The following is a 23,739-nucleotide window of genomic DNA, read 5'->3' as shown; positions in this document are numbered from 1 at the left end:
GCAGCTACAAAGGTTGTCGCGGTAGTTGCTTGCATGTGACGTTCTCTGATGTATTTTTGGCTTGTACCGCAGGCCGTTCAGCATGATGTCCGACGTTTCGCTCCACGTTCCGACAAGAGATATTTGTCTCGTGGGTTTTGCCACACATTTTCAGATGCCCCACCCCGCTTCACTCCCTTTGTTGCCATGATGCAGTGATTACGAATGAGACCCTGGGGGCACCACCTTGCCTCTTGTTAGCCGGCACACATGTTGTACAGTATTTGAACGGCATGTGTGCGGTCAACAGTTTACTCGTAAATGCACCCTTGGCTCCCTTCCTAAATGTCCTTAAACATTATCACCACCATTCAGCTCTGGCATATGCAAGACGCTGGGTAATTGGCCTTACGCATGATAGGTAGCCTAAAGCATAAGACTCATTGATGTCTGAAGATAAGTCCTTTGGTTTTATTTAATGCCTTCTATTGGCATAGACATGAAGGCGTTTGTCTTAAAATAACATATTTATTACATATTAAAATGCGTATAGACACAAAGTGAATGTTCTCCTTTGAAATGTCAATATGCTGAGCTACGTATGGTAACCCAATGCATTTATAAAAAAAAAAGTGAGATTTCAATGTTTTTCTGTTTTTGTTCCGTTAGCAGACATGACCCAATATTGGTCATATATGCTGTGAAACGATATGAATCCACACCCACGTGGGGGGATGCAATTTGCAGATCCTAAAATCTGTAATAGACCGTGATAACCACGGTGTTCGTCATGTGTGTGTGCATGAACGCGTGCACACATAGGGTTCATGCACACACCAGCAAGGCATGGACACATGCACACATACGTACATGCACACACCAGCAGTGCTTCAAAGACGGTCGACCCACTGTAATTTCACCTCTATCAGTTTCCCACAAATATTCGACGCAAAAATTCCGCAAATAATTTACGAGAAGTCGTGAATTTTGGAATTCTCGATGGCGCTAACCACAAAGACGTAATTTCAGGATTCACTGATTTTTTGGGGGGAGTTTCACTAGGTATTATGTACAGGACTTATAGAGATTAACTCGGACTCCAAAGATCTACCATTATAAATATGGCACCGATCGTAGCTAACGACGCCAAGCTATGTCGACCGGCAAGATCATACTTAAAGTTATAGCTTTTAAGAAGTAGCCATTTCATATTTCTCATAAGGTACAGTTTTTACAAAGAAAAGGAAACATGGCAGGTGAGAATGTGATTTTGCATCATGGGACCTCCTTTGCCAGTACCAAAATATAATAGGTTTTTCCCCTTTTATCTAGCAACAAAACAGGTGTTAAGATTTTAAAACACCAAACTGAAACCTTTTACAATTAGTTTCATGGACGATGCATATATTTTCAGTGTTTTTTTGCATTTTGACCACAAGTATTGTGGTTACTGGTTAATGCAGACATGATTCCTTGTAAAAGGTTTCAGTTTGGTGTTTTAACATCTTAAAACCTGTTTTGTTGCCAGAAAAAAGGGGAAAAACCTATTATCAATGTGATTTTGCTATCACATAGTGCAAATTAATACAAATGATAGCATGTGAATATGAATATTCACAAGCAATGTGCTTGAGTCCTGTCATTATATTCTGCCTAATCCATTCTGAAAAGCAATACTTTTTTAAACTGAAATAAAATGTCCAAGACTGAAATGAGGGAACTAAGATTTTTTTACATAAAAACAAATCTTCAACACAGCATCATAAAACAAAACTGAATTTCCAATACCGCTCAATAGAACACACACCTCTCATAATGTACTGCAGTCATGTTTATTAACAAAAAGCTATACATTCATCAGTCTCATAAACCAAATATACAACTTCTGAATTCAAAACATTTACAGAAGGTAACTGAAGCACAGAAAAAAGTTGCAAAGTCGATACAAAATGTACATATTTCTCCAACAATATACAGTATTTATATGCTTTAAAAAATTACAGTACGGTACTTATAGAAACGTAAAGAGCGATGCACACATTTGTAGATTGTCTTTGGGTTTCAATTAAATGTGCGCATCACGCCTCTGGCTGGATATATAAAGGACGTTTTATGCAAACAAGCACCGATTAAGATGGAATAACGATCTTAAGAACATCTGCACCGTGAACAATATAACATTGTTTTCGTTGATTTCAATAACAGTTCTGGTTGAGGCAATAGACTACCCGAATTTCACTCGGTAAAACAAATGAGCGATGCACAAAAAAATACTGAAATATATTTCTGAATAACTTAATTCTGCTAGTGGTTGTGGTCAATTTGTATATTAAGTCTACTTTGCTTTTTTCTGGTAATTAAGGCTAGTCAACGTAGAAATGTATCTAGTATATACTATACAACTCCAGTAAAGTATACGTCCTTTCTTAACCGATCTGCCACAAATGAAAAAATTTGAACTAAGTATTTTAACTTCTTTTAAACACGAGTTTAGTCACGAACAAAAGCTCAGTTTGTCGAGCAGAACAGAGGAGGAGGGAGGATGTCATAGTCACGACAAGAACAACGACATTATTTAGTAACGGTAAATTTGCGCCGTGCAATATTTAGTGTATGCTCTGTTGCGTGTTAAAGATGACAGATTTAACAGTGGCGCTGTATGGGAACCAGCGACCAAATGTAAAAGAAATCTCTAGTCATGTACCTCATTTGGCTCCCCCATATATTCTTTAAGGCATAGTTTAGCTTGTAGTTTACACGAATGTACTTTGGCTTCAACGTGACAGCACAGTATGAATGGATACGGACTGTAGAGGATAACTCACATTCATCACTAACCTCGTAGCACTTGACAGTTCACACGTCAAGTGAGGTAGCAGTTGGTGACCTGTGTGCGTACGCAGTGTGCGAATTAGGCTTGGAGCAAATCTAATTGTACTGTATGACGATCAATTATGAGAAGTGATTGCGAGACAACAAAAAGCTCGGCCACCTTCATTAAACCCTGCCCAGTAATAGGGAAATATACGGTAGAATAACATTTCAGACAAACAGCTTTTTTTTGGAGCAGAGAGATGATTTTGACACAGTAGTTGGAAATGGATTTTTACAATGTGGTAAGCTTGAAGAAATATATTCTTAGACATCTGATATATTTAAGTCGGTCAATATCGTGGCTGCCTTTTCATTTCTCAAAACATACATTTTTCCCCGATTCAAGGCAGTGTTCATGAAGATGGCGGAGTGGTGTATTTAATCTTGTTTGTGTACAGCTGTCAACGCAGTCCCTTGTATCCCTTCCATAAAAAGCAGTAATTGCTTTCTTTGTTCAGAAGAAGTGCAATTGACATTTTCATTCCAGAAAGTGCGGCTGTAATTGTATCATGATGGTTCAGTGGTGTAACTGGGATAATGTATCACTGGTTCGCTGTGTGTATGAGGGCTGCTGTTTCCACCAGAAATTTTAAAAACGTATCACACAAATGTTAAAATTCTTACTCTTTGGATCTTTCGGTAAAGTCATGTAGGTAGAAAAAATAATAGATCACGACGTTTAGATCGCAACACAAGCGTGACTTTACCGAAAGAACCAGAGTATGGATTCCTGCAGTCACGAAAGCTTCAAATCAAGGTTAAATCCTTCTTACACAGTGGACTGGAAATATAGTTATTACTATTAGCCAAACGATCTGGGACTGCGTGAGCCATTACTACCATCACTGAATTTCTACATGACCTGGCAGTTCTGGTACAAATGAATAATGAGTAAGTGAAATGCTATGCTTGACAAATTGCATGTTTCTTTTAGGAGTCATTTGCCAGATCACATAGATTAAGAATTCACCAGTGATGTCCACTGTTGGTTTACTATTAAAGAAATAACATAATTTTAATATTATTACAGGCTTCATATAATGATCTACATATAAATTAATTGGCTGCTGTCTTAAAATTAAGTTTCATTTGTAATAATTTCGCTTTCAATTGTTTTTGCAATAACAGTACATTTGGTTTCAATGAAAGTAATCATAACCATATGGTACATCCCAAGTAGTGTTATTCTACTTACACATTGAAGAAACAGATTAATAATATGAGACTACCAGCACCTGCCTTTTTAATCCAATTAGCAACATGTTACTCCCAAAAACTGGTCATGTCGCAGTGCGATGTCTGTGTGCAACACAATTCTCTGTCCACAGCTTACAAACACAATTTCATCTGCAACCTCAGCAAACATAAGCCTTCATAGCATGTCAATGCATGTGCCACTTCACCATGATTATTATACGTGCAAGGCAATTACTGATAAATTAAACAGCACATGGAAAAAAGTACCAACTGTGGATTATTTCAGGTGTGAAATTTTGGACAGTCTTTCATAATTTATTTCATGCATTGTGTGACAAGTTCTTCCCAATTTTACTTATGGGAATATTAGTAGCACACAGCAATGTGATGGTGCTTAATCAATTAACGATGTGAATTTCCAATGGCAGCAATCCTACAGCATGCAACCATTGCATAGCACCAGTTACTGCCTGGCACCTGAGAAATTATAAAAGGGGTTCTCAACCAGGTCCACAGACCCCAAGGAGATATAAGCAGTAGACCTCGATGACCACATAAGAGTCCATATTTGGGAGAAAATAAAAATGGAATTTGTGTCTTTGGACATTTTACGTAGAAGTGCACTTTACACTATTCCCGAAACCAGACTGGAGGTTGTGGTTAGAGTGGTCATCATATTAAAACTATCTCCACTACAGGCTCTGGACCACCAATAGAGTTAAGTGCTACAAAATTGCTTGTTTGAAAAGAGAAATGCTGACTTTTGTCCTAATTCCAGTATACATTTTCTGATTGTGGTTCTACATACGTATGTGAATGGTAATTTAAACAGACATTATAAAGCACTGGCCCAAATAGCACTTCCAACAGTATGTATGTTTGTCAATAAATGTAAAACCAATGTGTAAGAAGTCAGCAGTGGTAGTGACAAGAATATTCGAGTCTCAAGTATACAAATGTGTAATTCCCACCACTGGCTCACGAGATGAACACTACTGCATGCTCAACTACACATGTAGATTGTGAGTACCATTGTTATTTTAAAGTGTTGGCTTACTTGTAATCATGGAGATAATATAAAGGCAGCAGAGTTTACATTGAGGGGAACATGTGCCATTGACAAGTATACAAAACAAGGCTGTTCATGCTGCCAGTGCTCCAGCTACCTGTAAGGGCCATAGTAACTACGTGGTTGAGAACCCCTAATCTACAAATCTCGGTTTAAGATGCCACTGGCCATGTGGTGTGCGATTACAGCGCTCGACTCACAATTGTAAATTTGTGAGTTCAAATCCTGGCTGACTCAGCCTGTCATCGCTCCAGAATTGATCAAATAAGTGCCACATAATGAGAGTGATCCTCTCATTAAGCCTGGCCCTGCTGTGGAAAATTAGAAATGTGGGATTTCTACAACCAGCTCTGGAATTTCAGTAGATATGAGTGCTGTCCCATTGCTTACTTCAGCATAGCAGACACTTTCCTTTTCTGAAGCTTTATTTATATTTTCTCACTGAAATACATTTGCCAATGCTCAGCATCACCTTTAAATTAAGTACTTTTAAATGTAACCACAATCTAATTCGCACATTTGCATCTTCTGCACCAAGCTGGGTGGGAATACCAAATGTTTCCGAGAGCTCGGCTTGTGTGGCGATGCACTGCAGGTCACGTGTTCAAGGGCGGAAACCAGTAGCCAGACATCCTGATGTGCAATAACACGTACAGAGCTTTTTCCACCCTTAAATATGACTCAGTCCATTCTTTAAAAGTAACAAGGTTACACAATTAGCCTGGCACCATTAATATTCCACACCCAATTAAAGATGTTTGTTTGAGGATGAAAAGGGTTATGTCCAATGAGAAAGGGGATTTTTTTTCTCTTTTTCTTAGATGCTATTTGTAACTGGATGTTGTAAGGCAAAAGTCAATGACAGATCAGAGCCCATTCATCCGCTCATTCCAGGCAAGCGGTGACATCGCATTCTTAACAAAGGGTCACGTAGAGGTCCTCTCATTGAATCTTGCTTCATCACTCCTTGAATTGAGGCTTGGGGGGCTTGGACAAGTGGCGAGATGAGGGCAAAGAGGGCTTAAGGAGTCGTGCATACCAATCGTGGGTCCTCCAAAGAAAACAATGTTCGCTAGTTCAACGGTGAAACACAACTAATACTTATACATATGGAGGTGTGTCTGCTCAAATTTCTACCCTTTAATGGGGTACTGGGCTGTTCCAGCCAGTATGTTCAGCTTGCTCCTTTGTCAAGCCAGCAATGCCTGGCAAATGTTTTACTTAGTTTAAGGGTTAAGTAGTATGTTGGTTTGATTATAATATACGGTGATGCCTTGCCACCCCACGACCCAATGGTATTTGTTACAGTCAAACACTGTATGGTCCTTCACGTTGTCCTGGGATGACTGCAGTTGGATGCGCAGCAACCGCATTATCTTCTTCCGCATTATCCCGCTCATAGGTGTCTTTTCATGTGCAAGGCAAGGTGGTCTGACCTGGAGAAAGACCTGCAATGATTACAGCTTGCATTAGAATCTTGGATTGTGGGGATGAGAATGCATTTTGCTGTGTGCACCACCATAACTACAACCTTAATGTGTGAATAACAGATACAAATTGGTGAACAAAATATATTTCCATTGTAATAAAGGTAAGCACATTCAGTGCTGTTAAACGAAGCTGTAACTATATTTGTATAATATAATCACTATACTGCAGTCTTTTTTGGAAAGACTGGTTCCCATGAAGTGAAAAATGGATCTCACCTTCTCACGCATCAAATTAGAGCATATATATACACACAGAATATTGATAATACTGGTTGCTAACATTCATGATCCATATTTTATTACAATACTTACCCAGAAAAGCACCACCGAGACTGAAAATTACATGCATGGTTCAAAATGAAAACTCTTACAGACACCACCATGCTGCCCTGCAAATAAGTCATTCAGAGTTTTACGATCTCTACGTGATCCATAAACTCAAAGTTGCTGTGTAATAGGAATGTGGCACTATACTCGTTTTAATCAGCAGAGCTCTGGCCTGTGCTTTCATAGATACCATTTAAAAAGTAACTTTGTTTATATAAAATGTTTCCTAAATGCTGGACAAATTTCTTTATTTCCTGGGAAGACTGTTAGAATGTTCACAGACTTTGACCTTCAATAATGTACAACATAAATGTCATGAATGTGGCAAACTTTCATTAAAAATTATATCTAAGCTTATTTACATCCCATTTGCATTATTTAATTGCATCTCGTCTGAAATAGAATTCACGTTATGCACAATTGAAGGTCAGAAGCTGTATTCCTGCATAATCATCTATTTTAATGCAAAATGCAGCCAATATGTTGTTTTCTTTTGTTAACCTTATCCTTATCGGCAGTGAGTGTGGTGCCAACCACAGAAACATGTCTGCAGGCCTCACTGGGCTTATCGGGCACTACATTTATGAAATACAGGGAAAAGGTTAGCGTCGGATTCCTGGAGAGAACATTATGCATGTAGTGCATATTAAATGATAGATAGAGCAATGCAGAAAGCTTTCATTCATTGATAGTACCAACAGAATGTAGTTTGGTCGAGGTGCCCTTTGTATTAATATTAAAGCCTCCCTGCTCTATCGAGCGCTGGGCAGCACTCATCCACCATCAGTGGCCCTGTGCGAGCGGTGGAAAGTACCACACATTACATCTCATGAATTAAGTGGAAGCCATTTTTAGGCACGAGTGGGATGATGATGATATAAGTTGACCCCCAACCTTACAACTGTCTGTTTGCGAGCCAAGCAGTCTAAACAAAGCACTTCCTGGCCAGATGCTGCTCTGAAAGTCTCTCATGTGAAAGGGGTACATTGCATTTTTATGAATTCCCGTTTCCGCGGGTGCACTGGCGACCTGGTATACACCACGTTGAGCCTTGACCACCATGTGAATTCAAAACCATTCACGTTCCCAATGGAACCGTCACATTCTTACATGTGTATAATGTCAAAGTTGCAGAGTTGGCGACTTGACAATGTCATTCACAAAGAATAAAGGTACATGTTTACATGCATGTAGCGATCAATACATGTGCACTTGCCTGTCACAGTGTGCGCACTTGAAAGGCTTTGCTCCTGTATGCTTGCGGTAGTGTCGTGTGAGCTCGTCACTCCGCGCAAAGCGCCACTCGCACCCTTCCCAAGAGCACTTGTACGGCTTCTCTCCTGCTGTCACAAATGCCGTCCGACGAGACGTGGAGAAGAGGCAACGGCAAATAGTGCGGTCAGTTCAAGTGGCCATGGTGATCAACGCATAACCCAGTCCACACAGTGATTATTATCGAGTTGCGTGCTCATCTATTGTTGAGGAACAGCAGTTCAATGAAGGAGTATTTTGTTTAAACCAGTTGCTGGAGATTACTATGATATCAACTGCAGTTTTATACTTATCAGAAGGTGTACGGTGGTGAAGCACATATAAACTGATGCTCAGAAAGTGGGGTTGATGTATCATACATGTTTCATTGCGTTTTGAAACTCCAAACTTGATAATCTGCGAGGTGGCCAACAGATGGCAGCGCAGGAAGTTCATTTCTGATTGGTTTGTGCAGTTTGTGGTCATCATCCACCTTGTAAGAGTGCTTTTTTCTGGGTAATACAATTTCCTCTGAAATTTAATAATGATAAAAAAAACTTTTTTTTAAAGGAATGAATAGCCCACACATCGAAATGCAAGGCCATCACCTGGTAGTGTTAGAACTCAATGAGGCTTTCCTGGATATACAAAATGTCTTATTATTACACATAACGGCCACCATTAACGATGGTCCCCGCATTACAATCGGTTAAGAGTCACTGGCTCAAACGGGGTACACTTTGCATGAGATTGGCTCTGTGTGGCTCTGTTCATATTGCTACTTGTGGATCAGGTTTAACATTTAGAAACATTAAATGAAACACATATTTTACAGAGTGCTATTGTAAAGTTATTGGGGTGAGTGCTAAACGATGAAACAATACGGAACAACCGATCCCCTTATGGCGCTGATAACTGTTAATACTGCAATGGCGTAAATTGTAACATAAATTATGAGATCACTGTTACTCCATAGTGCGAGTTTGGCCAACTACACCCATGATAATGGCCGTGACAGCCAGCACAAAATATATTTTCACTCCTGGTCGACAAGAGGTAATTTATTCCAATGGAACTCTGTTACATTCATCATGCAACATAGATGCAATCATACATCCCCATCATCCATCATTTATAAGTAGTGATTTTTTTTCTCCCTCCTCCTTGTACAGTCTACATGCTATTGATTCCATTATGAGTAAAATTTCCAACCGCGTGTATGCATTCACCGCTGTTGAGTGCACCAGCTTGCATTACAGACTTACGATTACGCCCACTAATCCAGTGCTCGATCATTTTGTAAATAACGCTATCCATGTTTCCAATGCAGGGGACCTCAAAGGGGGGGGGGGGTCTGTGGACCTTCAGGGGACCAAAATGCATCAATAGCGGGGTCCAAGAATGTAAAGGAAGGCTCTCATTACATGCACACACCAACGCAATCAACACATATCCAGCTGCAACCTGTTGATGTTTTTTTTTGTTACTTCTGCCTCATTGGGCTGCAAAATTTACTAATATAGCACTAGTTGTAACGGGTATTGATGCCAAAAGTAAAGTCACATGTTTATTGACTCAAACATGTAATTGAGCAGTACTCATCTTTATTGGTGGTCTCCAGGCTAGTGGTGGAAATTCCACATTCTAATGGTGGGGCCCTGTCTATCCACGTGAATACCACTCTTGGCTTCCCACAAAGTAGTACTGATTTTCTGGGCCCCTGAAAGGATGATAGACGTATTTGTCCGGGATTTCAAATAGTGACCCTTCCAACTGAGTGCCAAATGCTGTGCCAAAAGCCCCTATTGGTCAGAGTGCACAACCAATGCTAAGAATTCTTCAAATGACTCATTTTGCTAAAACTTAATTCACTATGTAGAAGGGAAAAACAATCAACACAACACGATTTTATTGACAGATCTAGAAGCTGTTCATAAAGTATCCATGAGTGATTTAATAAATACGCTTATAAGAGTGCTGTGCTCACACTGATCTGTACACTGCACACCTTTCATCTTCTTGGTTCTTTCGGTAAAGTCACGTAGAAGGGACGTAATAAAATAATAAAAATAAAACATAATAAAACAATTCTCACGATATTATGTTTTATTTGTATTATTTTATTACTTCCCTTCTACGTGACTTTACCGAAAGAACCAAGAAGATGAATCCCTGCAGTCACGAAAGCTTTAAATCGAAAAATGCACACCTTTCTTTTAATGTCGTTTTAAATCACTATTTTACACGATGGCTAAAGTGCAAATACAGATGCAGGCACTAAGGAGTTCAACCCAGTTCATAATACCACCATGCCTGCAGTGGATGGAAAGTGGATTAGCTTGGACAATGCAAGAAAAAATTATACTTTCTGTCATTGTGCAACTTATCCCTTTAAGAACTGATTGGCTGTAAGGCGTCAGAGCAAAACGGTTTCCCTGCCAAAATGAGCACTGGAGCAGTGCTTTTCTATATTTGTGACCCTGAGCTAGTGGTGCAAATTCTACTTTCCCAAGCCAGTCTCTAGGATGAAAACTGCTGAGGTCCTACAAAATGTTACTCATTTTTGTCAATCCCAGAAGAATGATGGGCTGAGTCGATCCATGATGAGAATTTCAACTTTCCAATTGTGAGCTGAATGCTGTAATCACAGCACACCTGCCTGGATTATCATTCCTCATGTGTAGAAAAAATACCTATACAAATAACTCAGAGGTCTTAGGCACTAAAAGGTCATTATGAATCCATGCAAGGCTCCCAGATTAAATTACACCGTTACTGACTGCACTGCACAATGAGATGAAATTGAATAGCGAATGACATAAAACCATCCAGTGTACTTTATAAAGATTGACCTATCGTGTTAGAAAAGCATAGTATGATTCATTCTTAAAGCCAAAATGATGTAAGTGACATTGCTTTGGTCAAAGAAAAGCTTGCCTCTGCAAAACACAAATAGTAAATAATGAAACAAAGATGCATGTGATATAAGGTAGGTGTCAAATGTGTGTCAAGTAGCTCCACCATGACTGTAAAAAACAAAGAAGAAGGTGGTAGAGTAGAATAAAAATGATTGGCATCGCAGTGTTTCAATTCACAAATGAATTATATTTTTATTTATCACTCTGTTGAGTGGTTGCGCCTCAAGTGGTTGCAGGAATAATGTGAATCTTACGTATATACAAATTGAAAACACTGACTCTTACACTATGCGATGCAGGTTTATCGAGCTTAAGAATCTATATGAATTTATAAATTAATGTATTGTTCCGCCCCTAGTGGTTGCAAAATGATAATGAGCACTCCTGAGTCTATATTGAAATGTGCGTTTCAACCAACATTGACTAAACTAGGTTCTTAATCAAGAGTAATGGCTTCAACCTGGTCACCAATGACTGCAAAAACCCAACATATTCAACTTCTGTGAATTAGAGATTTTGGTTTTCAGGGTTACATACAGATGCATACATTTGTGGGACACAAAAGCCAAGTTAAAATGATTATACTATAGCTTTGTGTCGTTCCCTGACACAACGTTCAAGTAGCAGCACAATCAGAAACCGATGTTGGATAAACCAAAATATTAATTGTAGAAAAGGAAATTGCAATGCACCAGACAGATAAACTGAATACAATGATTTGAGTACAGATGGTGTGTCAGGTGATCGTGCAGTGTGCAACATCCACTCACTCACCTGTGTGTGTGCGCTGGTGGGCCTTCAGGTGGGAGCTTTTGGTGTAAACTTTCCGACAGCCACTGAAGGGACAGTGGTGAATCCTCTTCTTTCCATCGGGCGAGCCTTCCGGGTCCACTAATTTGCCAGTCACAGTCATCGCTTTTACCTGCAACTTATCTGTGTGGCTGTCGTGCAGTGAGATGTGCAGCTGAGACTGCTGCTGCTGCTGAAGGTGGAGGTGGAGCTGGAGGTGTTGCTGATGGTGGAGGGCAGCCGTCTCAGCCAAGTCAATCTCGGCACATGCCTCTGCCCGTTCGTCTAGTCCAAGGTTGAGTTCGGGCAGGTCCGAGTGCTCGGGCGACGATGGCGGCGTGAGGCTTCCACTCGCCTCGCTCAGCCGCTCCTCAGCACCAGGTGACGGCACCGAGTCCCAGGATCCGCTGCTTCCCGCGGGGCTCGCACTGCCATGCGCCGTGAGACACGGGTCTCTGCCGTCCGTGAACGATGACGCCGCGGCTGTAGCTGGAATGGTGACGGGAGAGGCAATGGTGGTGGCGGCCGCACCGCTGAGGTCCTGCTGCAGTGGAGCTGTGATGGGTGTCGCTGTGACGAGAGCAGACTCGCTCTGCTCGGAGCAGGCGGCGATAAATCTCTGCCAGGGACTCTTCTCGGCATCACTGCCGCTCGCCGGGCACCGGCCTCCCATGCAGGGCTCCGTCTGCAGGTACCGCTCCATTTCCAGGCAGATCTGGGGCCATTAAAAACAAGGTAAGGGGAGTTTGATGATTAAGACGAGGGGATATATAATGTTTGGACAACTGAACATGCCACTTTCAATCAGATTCCCAGAGGTGTTTGTTTAAACATTACAAACCTCTGTTTTGTGTGCCACACAGTTCTGATCTGGCTGGGTGGAGCTATGGCAGATGTTTATGAAAGTAAAAGTATCTGAGGCATCAATAGGACGAATATGACTGCATTGGTGTTGTAGCCCAAATATGAATATAGGCTAACGCTAGTTATAACATTCGACTGACATTAAAAAAAACGTGAAAATCCCACCACTGTCTTTAGGGCCACTGGTGAATATTGGGCACAGCTTATCTTTAGCATAGAGACATGTGACTCTTTTTTATCCCTGTTGAATGAATTGAAAACAGTCTCGGTTTGCGTTTAAAAAAACGCGACTGAAAAACACTTGTCAATGGAATCAATGTTATTTAATTTCAGCAGCTGTTTGTTTATTATGACCCAATATCCAGTGACAGCAAATAATTATATAATAGTTAAAGGTGTTAGGGCCCAAAGGATCACACAGGAATGAAGGCTCGAGCAGACACGATAGATGGTGATAATTGAAAAGGGGCTAATCTTTGTCCGAAACACTTACATTTGAAAAACACCACGCTAAAATGAAAGGATACGTTTTGTTAATTCATGGTCGTGCAGTACAGTATTGGCACTCATGTGTTACATGCAGTAGGTTACTGAAATCAGATTACTAGAGACATGTACTCTTAAAGCGTTACTATCACCATGTTTTTTATGTCGTCAAATTACAGGCAGCCTGTTCTTATGAATTCCATTTACAAATTGTAGAATGACTTTTAAAAAATACATTAAAATAATCATGTAAGCAGCTTGAGTTAATATAAGCCAAGCAATGGGCAATGTATTCTAGAGCAAGCTATGAAGCCGACAACGTAGAACACCGTTCTGTGTTGTTATTTCCAAGGATAATGTGAATAATTTAATCTTAAATATATGAACCTATTTTGCTTTAAAAATACTAAACATGGGATTACACTGTGTAACAAAAAATATATGTTTTTTGTTCCTGGGTAGTAAGTGTTATTTCCTAATTGTTTATTCCTCAAAAGTACAGAAAATGGCTATTATTCCCCACAAACTTTGCTTTTGTGACCAGGACAGTGATATTTAGAAATTGACCTATTTTCAATGAGAAAACGTGTGCATTTGTGTCTTTCCTTCGCATAAAGTCCTGGTCACAAAAGCAAAGTTTGTGGGGAATAATAGACATTTTCTGTACTTTTGAGGTGTAAGTAATTAGAAAATAACACGTAGTACCCAGGAACAAAAATAGTGTTACAAATTGTTATCAGGCACGTGATGAGTCACCTCATCCCCCATGGTTTAATATTCACAATTGTGATAGTTCAATCTAATAATTATTTTGTTTCATTCATCTGTCTCATTGTGTATAATCCCTTTCATCAGCCTAAAAGCAACAATTATTGTAAGTTGCATAAATTGTTTAGACTTAATTAAGTGCACAATACGTCAGTTTAAGAATCTCTGTGAGTCAGTGAATAATTATATTCCTTCTGTTATTTCTAAATCCTCAAATAATCAGTAAACCAACAATGATTATATTTTAAACTTAACCCATCCAACACTGTACAATGAGCATAGCAGATGCATCTAAGATAGCTGACCAAAAAACCTATTAGTATTTGTCAAAAATCCCAAATAACTTTTGTTTTTAAGTCCATTGTGTTTTGGAAAATAAAGCCAGATGTTTTGCGTACTCGTGTGGACTTTTATCATTAATGACACAGCTTTCCAAATAATAATTAATTAACTACCTGGTTTAACATTTCCGCTGAGCTGTGCGTGATTGTGGCATCTTAAATTAGCTTATTTTCGCACCGGTTGTTTAAAGAGAGCTCCGAGGTTAGAGCAGAGGAAAGCGGGCTGCAGTACAGGACTTGAAGTGATTTTCTTTGTAAACTAAGTGGGCTGATGTCTTCCCTCATACTTCCTCTCGGTGGGACTTCTCGGATGCTGGGTTTTATATAAACATTCTAAAATTGCATCGCTCTTGAAATGCCATTCCTCCTCATGGCCAAGATCCAATTATGAAGAGCCAGGGAGAATGGGAAAAGAACATAAGGAATTTTAGCAGCGTGGATAATATTCTGCATTAACAAGTTTGATGCTGGATTTTTTTTTATTAGATATTTTTTGTGTTCTTTACATGCCATTTCGGCTTAATTTGTAGTAACGTGATATACTGTTGTTGTTGGGTTGTTATATTGTTTAAGTCTGTGTCTCGGTGCTCAAACAAGCATGGGGGCAGTGCTCATCTCTGTTGCTGGTCCTGAGGTAGAGATGAAACTTTTAAATTCATATGGTGGGGGAAGAGTCTCTTCAAAGAATAATTACTTTCATCAGGGATCTATGGAGATATTGGTCCTGGTTTTAAATCATGGGTTAACCCAGCTCATCATTCCCTTAGAGGTTAATAAATAAACCACTAATTTTACTTTGTAAGTCAGCAGGAGTTGCTCTCTGGACAGAATGGCACTTGCTATTTGGATGCAGAATTAAGCAATGTCCCAATGCGATCATTAAACCTAAGCACTGCTCCAAAGCTCGTTTGACATGACAGACACCTTTAGTTTTTTTTATTCATAAAAGTATTGTTTAAAAAAGATGCACAATTCAGTTCACGTCATATAAACTGTTGAAAATCAATTAAATCAGCACACGTGTTGCAATGAAAATCAGTGCAAAGACACTGCAAGGATACACGTTGATGTAAAAACAAATAACACGCACATAAAAAAAAACCGCAGGACTGGAATGTATCCCAGAAGTGAATCAGTTGGGACATGTTATTCCACAACTTTGTGAAAATTCGCATTCAACTGTGATGATAATGGAAGTGGTGGGAGGCGTCAATGTTGTTAAACACACACGCGCGCACGCACCCACACACGAACACCGACACCCACGCATGCTCCCCCCGTCCCCTCCCCTAAACGAAACCTCATTGGCGCATACGCGCGGATTACCATATAAGGCAAAGCGCGTGAATTTTGCTTTGACCCCACCCACTTTTCAATCACGCACACCCCCGCACAGAACGGACCAATGGGGGCAAAGGAACGATGCCCCCCCCCTTACCCACCACCATCTCTTAGCTGCATCCAATCAGGTGGTGACAAAGCACACATTCAAGCAAGACGGAAAAGCACACGCATTGATCAGAGAGAAATAACAAGGGATAGTGGTCCCAATTGTATGGCCGTTGTGTAACACCTCACACTCACACCTCCCCCTCCCAGGCTCTCACCTGGTTAAGTAATTCATAAATTATTTATTCTATTTACACTATATAACAATGTGGATGTTTTATTACTGTTGCTGTTGTATGATTTGCATTTGGAGATATATCCACTGCTAGATAATAGCACATCCGATTAGCTACGCACAGTGAAAAATAAGTTCAACATTCATATATAGACTATATTACGATACTTCACTATATTTAGATTAACCTATTTATGGAGCAATTTTCGTACCTGTTTCCATTTATTAATTTGCACATTGGTATCCCACATGGCTTGCATTTGGTATCCCTTACAAGTGACAGTCTCAACAGGCTCTCACCTGTTTTAAATAAAGGAACCAAACTGAACACTCATGTGTGGTGTCGATCCACTATTATGGATGTTATATGTATATCATAAGCTATATCAGTAAGTATTAATGTGAAGCAAAAAATATAGCAGACCATTTTCTCCGAGCGCAATGACAGCATTATAACAATGTATCCGTTTTATGAGACAAGGGCAAGGCTGCAGGAAACAACTTAAAAGAAAATTCCCTTAAGTTTCTTATCTAAATTAATGAAAATTAAGGGCATTTTTAGGTTGCTTAACTTGTTTTATGCAACCCAGCACAGAGTGGTACTCATAACTACGTGATATAAATCAGCAGAGAAAACTGAACCCGTGTGTGGGTCACGATTAAGTGCAAGTACGTAAGCCACTGCACCACCAAACACACACGTAAGTGCCCCTACATGATGCTAATGTATTATACTGTGCAACCATTATAAAAGTTGATGAGGCTTGTATGGAAGATATGGGGGAGGGGTGGTCAGTGAGCAATCCTCCCTTCACTCATATTTGTATCTTCCCATGCCCTGAGCGGGAAGCCTCGGGACATCCCGGCGCAGATGCATAGTTGGCATTCCTGAGTGAGCAGAGGGTCACTGGAGGCGTGCGTGGGCTCTTCTGTCTGCACCGCTTGCTGGGAGCAGCACAAGTGCAGGGACCGCTGGGGCAACGCCAGCTGAGCTGGCCCCACCAGCTGACGAGTCTTTATTTTAAATCTCAGCTGTGTAAGATCCTTTAGCAACTTGAAATCGTGGAAGAGCTTTTGAGAATGTAGGGCATGTGTTTTATTCGTTATTAGTACAGAATTTAAACAATGTGTCTCCCTACTCAGATGGCAATGGGGTGGCGCTCAACCCTGAGCTAGAAGTGGAAATTCCACATTCCAATGACGGGGCTCAGCATGTCACAATGGGTCTCATTTTACTAACTTTGAAGGAATGGTGGCTTGTGTTGAATAAGAACAGGAACGTAAACATATGTATTGCACATTTCCATGTAGAGATAATGCAGAACAATTCAGTATATGTGTTGTGTTCTTTGTGACAAGAAGTTATGCATTGAGCAATGTGCAAATGTGTTTTAAAGGAGCCTTGCACATATCCGCTGATGTCCAGGAAGCACACCTCATCCAAGAAGGAACTAAAAACGTACTATTATGCAGCAATCAGTTTGACATGCAGCAACCAAGAGAATAAGGAAGAGCTCGGATAACCAGACTAACGCAGGCATGCTGGTCCTAACACAAGTCGCATAATTGATGGTAACTTGCACGAGGATGAAATGTTGAACCATTATGGGATTTTAACTCCAACTATAAAGGGACTATGATGTTACTCAGACAAGTGCAACAGCCAGTCTCAGAACATGGGATGCTAAGTTTCAACTTGGAATACTGTAGTAATTTATATACAAAAAAATAGGCCAGTACAACATTTTTACTTGAAATAGCAAGCGATTGGAAGTGAAGACCAGTGTGGGATTTTAACTCAAGCCATTTCTGAGATTCGGATTTAAGAGTATGTTTAATGTCAAACCTATATTTTGAGTCCAACTTAAAAATGATGAGCATATAAAAGTCTAACCAAGTCTATTGCTTACTTTCTTGGTTTGTGAGGTTTTTGTTTTTACATTGCTATGGGATCCAATTTCATTCACTGTGTCTCTATCCCTCCGAGTGGTAATGTGGCTGTAGTGCTCAACTCACAATCGTAGGTTTGCAAGTTAAAATCCTAGTCATTGATTGGCCGAGCCTGTCGTTCCTCTGAAATAATTGCCCTATGGAGAGACTGGCTACTGCCATGGGAATGTAGAATTTACACAACTAGCTAAGGAGGACCAACAGACATGAGCACCACCCAACACTTATTTGAGGAAAACAGATCCTTTCACTCGTTCAGCACATCAGCCGCCTCATCGCACGCTTCGGTGTTAAACACCACTCATATGCGGACGACACTATTCTGTTCACCGCCATCAATTCTACCAATGCGTCTGGATTAGAATGGTTCTAGGAATGCGCCACTGCCTTGCAACAGTGGTTCTCTGCACACAACCTTGCCCTTAATCCGTCAAAGTCAGTGGCCATCATGTTAGGTACCAGGCAACGTCTCAACTCATCAGTGCTCCCAACACACATACACATCTTCGGTCCCAGCATCAGGTTCACCGATCACTTGAGCTACCTCGGTGTCATCCTAGATTCAACTTTATCCTTCGACCATCAAACCAATCATATCATCAGTTCATGTAACTTTCACCTGAAGGCTCTCAGACACCTACATCCTCTCATCTCCACTGAAACTTCCAACAGATTGACATGTTGCATAGTTGGGTATCCGTCCTAGTCCGGTCCTCCTCTGGCAACCTAAAAAACTTCAAAGACTACAAAGCAACCTGGCACGCGTCGTCATTGGCCGCACTCATCCCCGTCTCGACTAACTTGCCTCTCTCCATGCCCTCCACTGGCTACCCATTGCCAGCAGGGTCACATACAAGATCGCCTGCCTCTGCCCCCATGCCTTCACATCTGCCTGCCCCTCGTACCTCTCTTCATTATTGACGACTTGCAGCACAGCACCCGGCAGATGCCTTCACAGTGTGACTCACGACCTCATCTTAATACCAAGATCCAGGATGGTCACGTCTATGCGCTGCTTCTCGGTGGCTGCCCCTACAGTCTGGAACGCAATCCCTCTGCACATTCGCAGCATCGCCTCAATCGTCTCCTTCAAGAGCCACTTAAAAACTCACCTCTACAACCACGCTTTCGAGTGACTCTGAGCTTGGCTCCGCGCCTCTGAGTTGCGGCCATTACGTCCGCAAATTTGCGGGGCATTATAAATTGCATTATGATTATAGCGCTTCATCGTGCCTACGCACTATTGAATACGTTAATGTTTGAATAAACGGTAAATGAATGAAGTAAGCCTTTTTCCAAGAGCATAACGAAGCCAAGAGGCTGTTGTTTTTTGCAGAAAGCGGAAGGTGTGCACAAGCCACTGTTTCTGTGCCCCACAATATTAAGGAGAGCACACACAGGCACACACATACGCACGACCTTCCCTTTCCTGTCTTTCTTATATTAGGTTGTCCAAACTACACTTCCACAGTAATAACAGCAGGAGTGCTTGCAACGTGATGTGACGTGTGTGTGCCTACTGAAATCCCAGGTCACACTCTTATTGTGAGATTAACTTCTAAAAAACACTATGTGGCAATGTCCACTGCTGCTGTTGCTGCACACAATACTGTATATAGTCTCCTTCCTCAAAGAGTCATATGGAGCAGTGCTCACCCTAATTGGTAGCTCAGGGCTACATATTTGGATGAGAAACCAGTCACATTTACATGTTGTAGATGAGACACAACTGATATACCGATGAACATATATATTGGGGACATACATCCTCTTCCATTTCATGATATATCTAGTAAAACACATGCTATTGTTTTTACTTATATGATCAGGAGGTGCCCACTGATTGTCCTATCTCTCTTCCAAGTCTTGTCATGATTGTAAAATACACTATGAACCATCAATATCCTTTATTATGCCAGATGAAAGCCGAGTGATGTTCACTATCCATTTAGACTTATGTCGTTTGTAAAAAAATATCTGATCCAAGGCCGTAGCCATGGAGTCAACATTGGGGGGGACCAAATCTTCCAGGGGGTCTGGGGGTCCCCCCCTCCAGAAAAAAAATATCTAAATTTGAAAACTAGTTTCCTGCCATTTCCTGCCTAAAATATAAAACAAAATCACTAACACATAGGATGGGCTTTATATTTATTTTTTACAATAATGTCTAATAGTGTATTGTATTACATTGCTGTTTTTTTCTTTTTTACCTTTTCTTGTTTCATTGTATGTAATGGCCGAGATTAGGGATTCATAAAGTACAACCATAACCACAATCATATAAACAGAAATCTATTTTATAACAATATATTGGGGGGGACATTTTGAGAATATTTGAATATTGTGTCCCCCCCAATATATATTATAATTACGGCCTTGATCTGATCAACCTATTTTTAAGCAGGGGAGAGCCCACTAGTGTTCACTGTATCTTTTGTAAGGGATGACTACCATTGACTAAAATCATTTTTTGGTACTGGTATTCAAAATTGCAAAACTTGCATGTAATAAATCAACAGGACTTATTTTTGTCAATTGACAGCACCATACCATTTATTAAACCAAACGTGTTGCCAATTGATACAAAGTTTGCAAAGGGGTATCTATGTACCTGTTGCATTTGCAATATTATAAGGTGTGCATTTTTAAAAAAATGTACGGATTGCCATATTATACCATACTGTATTTCACCAAGTGAAACCCCAATGATACAGTAAAACTAAAGCATCTGGAATATTGTACTGGTGATTGTAACCGCTTTTAAACATTTGTGCAAAACAAGACTTCTGTATAATAGGCGTCAAAATAAACAGTGGCTGTTAACAAAACATGTTATTGCACACACAGACCTTTTGATGTTTGAAGTCAGCGAACGTATACACATATACACATAAATAATTTTAAACCAAACCCCCAAGTGATGTCTGGATATGAATAGGTCAAACTGGAAATTTCGTTCTCATTGAAATACATATATTATATTTCTACGTGAACATTAGCCACGATAGTTGTGGAAAACGGCTGGAAATACTCGTGTCCGTACTGTCGTGTAGACTGTATACAATAAGACAATACAATAAATAGTATAACCACCTGTTGTATTTGCATACACCGACCCATACTGTAATGCTGTATTGTATTTAAACATAATTGCAATGTCCCTGTACAGCACACAGCACAACATTCTAGATATTGATGACCCTTTCCATACCTCTTCAATTAGTTGATTTAAATCCCAATACCGGTTGCACAATAAAGAGTTCAGTCTGTATGGGATATAGTATTTCCCCCTCGCACGCATTGATTTTCCCCGGGTCCTCTGGCTTCCTCCCACATGTATAACCACTCATTAATTGGCTGAAAATTCCTTAATATATAGAGGACTCCAGAACTTCGGCAATTGGCTGTGGTTCCTCGTCCCGTCTCTGAGTGCGTGAATCATGTGCGGCTGAGGCGCGTTGCAAGTAAAAACTATTATTGTTACAAGTACAATCATTATTATTGTTGTAAGTAGTTACGGATCACTTTCGCTTAATTTCCAAAGCAACCATTATTATTTCGTATTGGGTGTATTGCAACAATTCAAGGTGTCCACATTCCACAATATATACAATTTGAAGCGTCCAAATTAATTGCAATGACATTACAGTTGTGTTTGTATAAAATGCAGCATTTTATATGCACAGACATAACACGACCTTGCAGACGCAGAAATACGGCCAAATTATAAATTGCATAAACACGTTAATTCACGATTCTTAAAATGTATATTCAGCACAACACATAAGCACATTGAAATTAACAGTCTAGATACGTGACATTGTAAATGGTATACTTAACTGTCCAGTGTATTGTATTGTTTGCAATGAAATTGTATTAAGACTACACAGTATAATGAAATGTAAACTGAAAATTGGACATCCACAGTACCCTGCTGATTGAATAGATGGTGCAATGTCACATGGAATACAGCAGTTTGAAATATTCAAAAACGTGAAGAAATTGAATATTGCTCATGGTATGGTGTTGTGATATCGTGCAATGCTAGTAATAATTGTACCAACTTTAGTTTGCACTTCTCATTTTCATCCCGTGCAAAAACACGCATGAGCACATCGTACATACCATACATTATACATAGACAAATAGTAACATATGTGTAGTCTACACACAGTCATATAGATTGTACAGTACTTACACATGAAAACAATTCAGATCCCCAATTTAGTCTGATGTTAGCACCCACTAATGCACACGCCCATTCTTTAATGCACCTTTTAATACACGCATGCACAAATCGGACACGTGTATACACTCACACACAGGTGAGCTATCCTCCTCACCTGTTGCCAGGTCTCCTCCAGGGATGGCATTGCAGAGAAGTAGCCCGTGTCGTGCACTATCTGCAGCTCCTGGAAGATGCTGTAGCTGGGCAGCACGTCCATGGCTCTCCTTCCTTCTTCTCTGGCTCTACAGGTACACGTATATCCAGGCCCTTCGCAGGTGTGGCGGTGTCACTTCTCAGTAGGAATGCTCCTACGTCCACACCTGTCTACTGCAGCAGTACAAGCCCAGGGGAGGGGGGCTACGACTGCAGCACCTGCGCACGCAAAACTGAACCTATTCGTACCTATTTCGCTCCTGCTAATAATGCAAATGCATTGAAGCAACACTGCAATTGAAAAAACACGCTGCTCTGCAAGGCCAACCTCGCGCATAAATCGCTGTCATGTAACAACGGTAAGGATGCTGTGTGTTGTTGTTGTTGCTTATGTTGCTCTTGCTGCTGCACGAACACCGCTGGTTATCACGCTGCAATGAGTCCACGTTCCATCTCAAACACGCGCTCGCTCCTTATATATAGGTTGGCACGCACGAGCGTCGTGACGTCTTGCCGCGCGTGCTACGAGGGGGTGGGGGGTCTGATGAGGCGGGGTGGGGTTAAGTGCAATCGTACCTCGCCTCGATTAGCCAATAGGGCGACGTCGCCTATACGAATTAGACCAATCGACGCGAGGGCTTCAGTTGAGGTGCGCGCTACGATTGGTCGGCGTCGTAGTTGGGGGCGTGGCTCGTCGCACCTTGTTTGGAAGAAACGAAGGAGGGCGGGGGTTGGCAGGGGGGCGGGGCAAGGGGCGGGGCGAGGGGCGGGGGAGAGAGAGGGCGGGGGGGGGGCTCGCGGCTCGCGCTATTTCGGGCGCGCTATAAAAGACGGAGCGCGCGGCTAGCTCGCAGGCAGAGCGTTGAGTGCAAGCGAGATGATGGTAGCTGTGTCGTCTGTGTTATTATTAGTGTGATGGTTTTGCAAAAAAAAAAGCCGTATGAGCACCGCAAGCTGTTAGTGTTCCACGTTAAAGATCATACCGGTATTGTCATTTTTTTGAAGTTGCGCAAAGGTTTAAAAGTAACCGATTTACGTCGACGTCAGCTATCTCCCCCCCTTTTCTCTCCACGTCACCTCGGGTGGTCATTGCACGTGTGCTTGAGTGCACCTCGAAATACCCCATGCAGGATTGATTTATATCATTATTGTAGACGTATAGAAGTAACCAATCGTCACATGTACTATTGTGCTGCACCTCCGATTAGCGCGGTTGGCTGCGTACGGTGCGAAAGAAGTTGCAACATTGTTTTACGATTTGCAATTACCAGATAACGATTTTTCAATTTGCAGAGGTTATTTTTCATTCAGAGAAATTGGCATTGAAGACTACAATTTGACAAACCAACATATGTGTGTTCCCATTCAAAAATGCAGAGGTTTTGTCCACTATTCTAGAGAATTCTCCAGACATGCTTGCTGAGCGAGCGC

At 40.9% G+C, this 23,739-nt stretch overlaps 1 protein-coding gene across 2 annotated transcripts; it reads right to left on the bottom strand.

Moving 5' to 3' along the window:
- Positions 1-1,797: 1,797 nt before the first annotated feature.
- Positions 1,798-22,749, bottom strand: LOC144933948 (Krueppel-like factor 6). Of its 2 annotated transcripts, none has more exons than XM_078859293.1 (4): positions 22,271-22,749; positions 11,880-12,609; positions 8,153-8,279; positions 1,798-6,567 (listed from the first exon to the last, which is right to left on the bottom strand). In XM_078859293.1, the coding sequence occupies exons 1-4, from the start codon at positions 22,370-22,372 to the stop codon at positions 6,516-6,518; spliced, it is 1,011 nt and encodes a 336-aa protein (XP_078715419.1). In that variant the 5' UTR covers positions 22,373-22,749; the 3' UTR covers positions 1,798-6,515. The 2 variants fall into 2 exon arrangements, with proteins under 2 accessions (XP_078715419.1, XP_078715429.1); XM_078859303.1 differs by having other exon boundaries at positions 8,153-8,276.
- Between the last annotated feature and the right edge of the window lie 990 nt (positions 22,750-23,739).

The sequence above is a fragment of the Lampetra fluviatilis genome, chromosome 1, assembly GCF_964198595.1.
Source record: "Lampetra fluviatilis chromosome 1, kcLamFluv1.1, whole genome shotgun sequence".
NCBI lineage: Eukaryota > Metazoa > Chordata > Hyperoartia > Petromyzontiformes > Petromyzontidae > Lampetra > Lampetra fluviatilis.
The sequence above is the reverse complement of the archived record's forward strand: the minus strand, read 5'-3'. Positions and strand labels throughout refer to the sequence as shown.

What these genes read in the sequence shown, in the direction of transcription:
- LOC144933948 (XM_078859293.1), bottom strand. Translation starts at nt 22,372, where the DNA reads ATGGACGTGCTGCCCAGCTACAGCATCTTCCAGGAGCTGCAGATAGTG. An exon ending in CCACCAGCGCACACACACAG is followed by an intron (nt 8,280 to 11,879) that starts GTGAGTGAGTGG and finishes CATTTGTGACAG; the next exon opens with CAGGAGAGAAGCCGTACAAG. An exon ending in AAGTGCGCACACTGTGACAG is followed by an intron (nt 6,568 to 8,152) that starts GCAAGTGCACAT and finishes TAATCATTGCAG; the next exon opens with GTCTTTCTCCAGGTCAGACC.